General features: G+C 49.2%; 2 protein-coding genes; one reads left to right on the forward strand and one right to left on the reverse strand.

Moving 5' to 3' along the window:
• The first annotated feature begins 3,120 nt into the window (after nucleotides 1–3,120).
• Nucleotides 3,121–5,667, forward strand: CHC_T00008899001 (Nitrate reductase, NIA2). The gene has a single exon (XM_005714432.1). The coding sequence runs from the start codon at nucleotides 3,121–3,123 to the stop codon at nucleotides 5,665–5,667; it is 2,547 nt and encodes an 848-aa protein (XP_005714489.1).
• On the reverse strand, nucleotides 5,638–6,570 carry CHC_T00009403001 (Splicing factor U2af small subunit B). XM_005714433.1 is given in 2 exon segments: nucleotides 5,638–5,754; nucleotides 5,755–6,570. The coding sequence occupies 1 exon segment, from the start codon at nucleotides 6,568–6,570 to the stop codon at nucleotides 5,755–5,757; it is 816 nt and encodes a 271-aa protein (XP_005714490.1). The 3' UTR covers nucleotides 5,638–5,754.
• Nucleotides 6,571–6,680: the final 110 nt, after the last annotated feature.

Below are 6,680 nucleotides of genomic sequence, written 5' to 3' on the forward strand. Positions count from 1 at the left end.
GAAGCCACCCTCGCGTGCTACTGGAGGTTACCTAGGCATCCGATACTTCGTCCTCAAAACCAAATCTCATGTGAACTTTACGGCCTGCTCTCCAACATGCACGACACCGCACTCCCTTCGCCCCCGCATGACCGCCGAATCACAACGCTCTATTCTCAAACTCGTCGCACCAAAAACACCATAACAGTATTGCACCAAAACTCCACCATAGGTTAAAGCGCCACACAACATCCCCACCCGCTTACACATGTTACACATGGTCAAGTGATCGAACCGCACGGGAATGTTTCCATTTCCGTGCCCCACTCCTCTATCATTTCTACAGCCCATTTCAATCCTTCCTTGCCAACAATTTTTGCTGTGCTTTCCATTGTACCAGCTTCCACCAGTGCCCTTCAACAACACAGATAGAATCGTGAAGGTTACAACAATTTAGCAAGAATCAAAAAAAAAAACAAAAAAAAAACAGCCTGTTAAGACACACCCTGACCCAAAAAAATTTCATTTTTCTGCATACAGTACCTTAAAACCAGACCTGCTGCCTGATTCTCCTGACAGCGATGCCTGTTCCTCGTGTCTTTCTCCGCTGCATGCATTCCAAAAGAAGTTCGTCAATCCACTGCACAAACATATGCCCACAGACTCAATGCAGCCATGAAGGAATCACACCCATTCTCGTCTACCTGTTTCGCAGTGATGTGCATGCTGCATCACCGCTCCTCTTTCCTTTTCGCACGCATCCTTCCAATACATAGATATGGACGCCACCCTAATGATCAATGAACCCCTACCCTATACTCTCAGATGCAAACATGTACAAAGGACTCATAGTACGCATGTATATAACCGTGGACGCGCAAAGATATAATCACATGTTACAGCGCATCCCCCTGGAAGGCCCGCAGTGTCCTCAACATGGAATATTCCGTTAGCATGTATTTACTGACGTCCCAGTACCATGATTGGTGACTGCTTCCCCACGCTCAACTAGCATGTACTGTACCCATTGGGCATGCCATGCCTCGCACATCGCGAACAATGGCATGTCTTTGCTGTATGCTGATCTGAAAACAGCAATTTCTCCACAATCTCATATCTCTTTCTGAGGATGAAGGAAGCAGTGGTGCATCCACCAAGCGGCATCGCGGTCCATGTTCGCATGGAGACTGCTGTCTCCACGCCATTGCAAGCACTTTCATCGCTTGAAGAAAGAAGGCCCGTTCGTCATCTATTAGCTTCCTGCAAAACGCTTCTTACGTATGGGCCCCCCCTCCAGTTATGTTGTTACTGTAGTACAAGTCAACTCATGCACTATGATCCGGGTGGTCGTTGGCACGCTGCATAGAATTTCGAACCAGATTTTGATAGAAGAAAATAGGGTCCTGCACAGCCATATATTCGGGCCAACAACGAATGCTTGACAGAGAAAACCCACGTCATAGTACGTCAAAAAGAAAAGAAAAAAAGAGGCTCTGACGTTTCGCTTACTAATCTGCATTCGTGTGCTTCCTTTATTTTTAAAAGGTAACAAGAACAAGAGGGCGAACCTGCAGATTGCTTTCCAGCTGTCTCAATCTCTTCTTTTCTGCGGAATCGCGCTTTTGTTTTCTCTCTCCACCTTGCCTGCCTTCTTCCCAAAACCTATGATCATAGTTCCATAACCATGAATATACCCTTTGGGATGCATTGCAGATGCCAGCATTTGTAACGAGCGTAATTCAACAGACAACCAATCATGCATTAACGCAGAAACAACAAAAGTATATACGAAGGGTACTTTCAGCAATATAACCCATACGAATGAAGCTGGCAATGATCAAGGAACCTATGCGATATGGCACGAGAAATTGTCTCTGTGGTTGCTTCGTCCTCTTTCCGACTTGAGATAGAATCCGTCCATTGACACAGCGCTATTTCGACTATGGAGCAGATTGCTGCATAAGGTATTTACAGACAGCACTAAGGATCAACTGCCTATCTAAACTGTTGCTCCTCCTCCCTGACAGCAGCCCATGACGTGACCTGCCTCATGCCATGTGCACTTTGGGTGCACCTTAGTCATGGCGGGACATGGACAAGAGACTGCACAAGTTCTTCGTATAAAAAAACAGCCCTCGAGAACACACATAGCGCACTTGTCATTGCTTGTGGACAGTAAAATGCCTTTACGTAAACCCCAGTCTTATCTGACGTCATCCTGGTCCATCCCTTTTTAGAGTTTTGGGAGACTGCCCGTTATGACATACCTTGAATTTTAGACAGCACCTAGATAGCATTACTGTACATGAGTGATTCGCTGGTGAAATTGAAGAAATCTGTGCACACATGTTGGAGTTGAATTCAGCAAAAACCTGTTTCAGCACACTCTGCATTCATCCGTGAAAATTCGCCTCAAAATATACATGATAAAGAACATATTTTACGCTCAATTCGAGAAGCTCACCTCAAAACTCTAAAGGGTTGCTCCTATTAAGCAAGCCTCCAAGAGACCCTACGGAGGGCAGCCGTGTGTGTTTTGCAGCATGCCGCCAGAATCTTGAAAGCATGAATATTCACCCTTTCCAAGATAGGATTTACATCATGTGTGCTTTTGCAGCATCGTTGCTAGAACCATAGAGGATTTCTAAAGCCATCCATTGGACGGACGTCCGGCCCGACACAGTTTGGGGAGCCATAGTCAGCAGCAATGACAGAGTTATCTCAAATCTTTCCAATCTGTTTTCTCCTTCTCCTCATTACCTGTGAAACCTAGGAAATGCCCTTCGACTTGCTGTCGACATTTTGGTCCTTTCTCCTAATTCTGGAAACCAGTAAGACGTCTCCGAAGCCATTCCGCCTTCCTATCCTAATCCAAAGAAACTGAATGTCCCAAGCAGTACAGTATGTACTTGTACCTTCCGTGTCTGCATTCTGAACACATCACCAAATAATGTAGAAATGTGATGCGCCTGTCTCCTTCAGGACGTATATCAAATTCTACTAACTCGTTGTCGATTGATGTGCACAAGCAACCTGAGAAAGGGTTCAGAAAGGGCTCTCAGGAATTCTATACATAAGGAGTTCTTGTACATCGCAACTGTGGCTGCACTTCAAAGTCATCTCTCCACGCACTAGGTTAAGATGACGACTTCTACTGTTAGTCTTCTCCCTAAGAACCATGTCGCCACCAAAATTGACATCCGAGATGAAAAATCCCCCGACTCATGGGTTCCCCGTAATCCAGAACTCATTCGTCTAACCGGCAAGCATCCGCTGAACGCTGAGCCTCCGCTGAGCAAGTTGGTGGACCAAGGTTTCATCACTCCGATTTCAGTGCACTTTATACGGAACCATGGAAAAGTCGCACCCACAAATTGGGAAACGCACCGTCTCACAATAAGAGGTCTTGTTGCAACTGAATTGTCCTTCTCTATGAACGAGCTTATCAAGCTTCCATCAGTTACCATGCCAGTGTCACTGACTTGCTCTGGCAACCGCCGGAAAGAAATAAACATGGCCAAGCAAACAGTTGGTTTCAACTATGGTGCTGGTGCCACTGCTTGTACTATGTGGAAAGGTGTTCGCCTAACGACCTTACTGAATATGGCCGGGATTGATATGCAACGCGCAAAGCATATTAGTTTCGAGGCTACCAGCAAGGAAGAGCTGCCTACGGGTGCGTACGGAACCTCGATTGATGTCGCCACTGCGATGAACCCCTATGGTGATGTACTTGTCGCGTATGAGGCAAATGGTGTGCGTCTCAAACCAGACCATGGTTTTCCTGTGAGGCTCATTATTCCTGGCTGGATTGCAGGAAGAATGGTGAAATATTTGTCGACGATCGAAGTAAGAGAGAAGCCATCAGAACACTATTATCATTTCTTTGATAATCGAGTCTTCCCCCCGCACGTTGATGCCGAGTTTGCACACGAACAGGGCTTGTGGTACAGTGATGACTTTTTTTTCAATGAGATGAACATCAACTCCGCAATTGCTCACCCAGCGAACGGAGAGCGTCTGGTTGTCACCGATTCGGGTACTTACAGCATCAAGGGATACGCATACTCTGGCGGGGGACGTAAAGTCAGTAGAGTGGAGATCTCTCTGGACTGTGGCGAGACATGGCTGAGCTGCAAAACCTCGTATCCCGAGGAGAAACACAGTCATGCGCCTAGCACAGGGAAGTATTATTGTTGGATGTTTTGGGAATTGGATATTCATCATGAAGATCTCTATAAAGCCTGTCTTTCATCTGGTCAGTTCCAGTGTCGGGCGTGGGATTCAAGCAACAACACGCAACCGAAAGAGGGCACGTGGAATCTTATGGGTATGGCCAACAATCGCCACTTTACTATTAAGATGAATGCCGTCGAGACTTCTAACGGCACTGTCATTGACTTTCAACACCCGACTGTGCCAGGCCCGGCAGAAGGCGGGTGGATGATGTCAACTAGCCCTTCCAAATCGTCCGCACCTGTGCCAGCAAACAGTGGTTCCGGTACCGAAAAAGCCAAACGTTCGAAAAAGTTCACGTTGGAGGAAGTCAAAAAGCACAATTCAGAGCAATCAGCTTGGATTATCGTCGATGGTAAGGTATATGACACCACATCATACTTAGACGAGCATCCTGGAGGAGTGAATGCCATCGTCATGGGCGCTGGAGAAGACGTTTCAGAGGAGTTCAATGCTATCCATTCTGCTCTAGCTACAAGAATGCTTGAGAAGTATTATATTGGCGACGTCGAAGATGATACTGAATACCTTGACGCATCCAGCGTTTCTGACCTCTCCAAAACAGAATTTGATGAAGTTACTGAAGCTACGCTCTCTTTGAAGGATGGCGACAAAGTGGCACTTGACCCTAAGAAATGGACCGCATTTGAGCTCATCGAGAAGGTTGAGATTTCTCACGACACGAGACTGTTGAAATTCAAGTTGCCATCACCGGAGCATCGTCTAGGCCTTCCTGTGGGACATCATTTGTTTGCGCAGGCAGTTGTTGATGGGAAAATGGTCATGCGCGCATACACTCCTGTTTCTTCTGACGATGACTTGGGTCACTTCACCCTGTGCGTCAAGGTGTACTTTGCCGATGTGCACCCGAAATTCCAGGATGGCGGGAAAATGTCACAGTACATGGAGGGGATGCAGATTGGTGATATGCTGAAGGTGAAGGGACCGTTGGGTCACTTTGAGTACAAGGGCAGAGGGAACTTCACTGTCAAGGGTAAAGACAGGCATGCGTCGAAGATTGGCCTTATCTGTGGTGGGACTGGTCTGACGCCGGCATACCAAGTGATTCAGGCAATCTACAGGGATCCAGAGGACAAGACGGATGTGCATTTGCTATACGCGAATCGAACGGAGAAGGACATTTTGATGCGGAAGGAGCTTGAGAAGATGGCTGCGGAGCGTGAGAACATTCATTTGTGGTACACAGTGGGTCGGTTCGGGCCGAAGTGGAAGCAAAAGTACTGGAAGACTATGCAGAGATGGTCGGCACCTATCCCGGGATGGAAGTACAGCCTGGGGCGTGTGAACGAGTCGATGATTCGCAAGCGGCTTCCGGAGCCGGGGGCTGACACATTCATTGGGATGTGCGGACCGCCGCAGATGGTGCACCTCACATGCGTGCCCAGCTTGAAGGCGATAGGGTTTGCAGAGGAGAATTTTACTGAGTTTTAGAACAAGCATAAGTTGCGTGTATGTGCATTAACACTTCTAGTTCATTCCTTGTAAAAGATTAACTATACCGAAAAAAAGTCTTGGTCTCTAATCGTGATAAGGGCTCTTCCTTTCCCTCGTGGACTTGTACGACTTGTCATAATCCGAGTAGCGACCCCTCTCCCTCGACTTTGGCCTCGACCTTTCTCGATACCTGGCAGGGCCCTCTCTCCTGTCTCTCTCCGAGCGCCTGTCGTCATACTGATACCTTGGATAATCGCGCGAGTCGCGCGGTGGATAATCGCGATATTTATCACGCGATGAATGTGGATAGCGGAGGCGATCCGGACGGGGGTCGTGGTCGTCCGGCCTGGTGCCGCCCGGATGCCTTCGGAGATGCATGAAATGGCAATAGTCTCCTCGTTCGCACTGTCCATACCTCTCAAACGGCCTACACTTGCCCTCCCGAAAGTCGGTGACGGGGGAGAACTCGACCAAAACGGGTCTGCCAGCGTACCATCTGCCGTGCAGGGCGTTGAGGGCGTTCTGGGCCGACTCTTCATCGGCGAACTTGACGTAGGTATTGCCCGCGAGGTGGTCGGCGAGGTTCTCGCAGACGCGGAGCTCGTCGACGGGGCCGTGCTTGAGCATTTCGTGGAGCACGTCGGCGTAGAAATCGTCAAAGTGGTGGCGCAGGTCGTCGGGCGGGATGTCGGGCGGCGGTAGGCTTTGGGCGGCGGCGGAGGCGATTATCTGGTCGGGCGACTGGTACAAGTTGTGCAACAGGAGGGTCTGGCTAAACAGAGGCTTGTTGTGGACGCGCGAGCACCGGTCGCCGTGGCGACACGCGCCTATCTTGTAGTAGAACGGGCAGTTGACCTTGTCCTTCTCCGTGCCGTAGATTGAGACGAGGTGCTCCGCCATGGCGCGCGGGACGGAGCGGGGACGTGGGGAGGGGAGGGGAGGTGGTAGGGGGGAGGGGGGGGGGGGGGGGCAGCGGGTTGGAAAAGGGGCGTCCTGGGAAATCTGCGGGA

Source organism: Chondrus crispus, genomic scaffold (genome assembly GCF_000350225.1).
Source record: "Chondrus crispus Stackhouse genomic scaffold, scaffold_186, whole genome shotgun sequence".
In the NCBI taxonomy this organism is placed as follows: domain Eukaryota; phylum Rhodophyta; class Florideophyceae; order Gigartinales; family Gigartinaceae; genus Chondrus; species Chondrus crispus.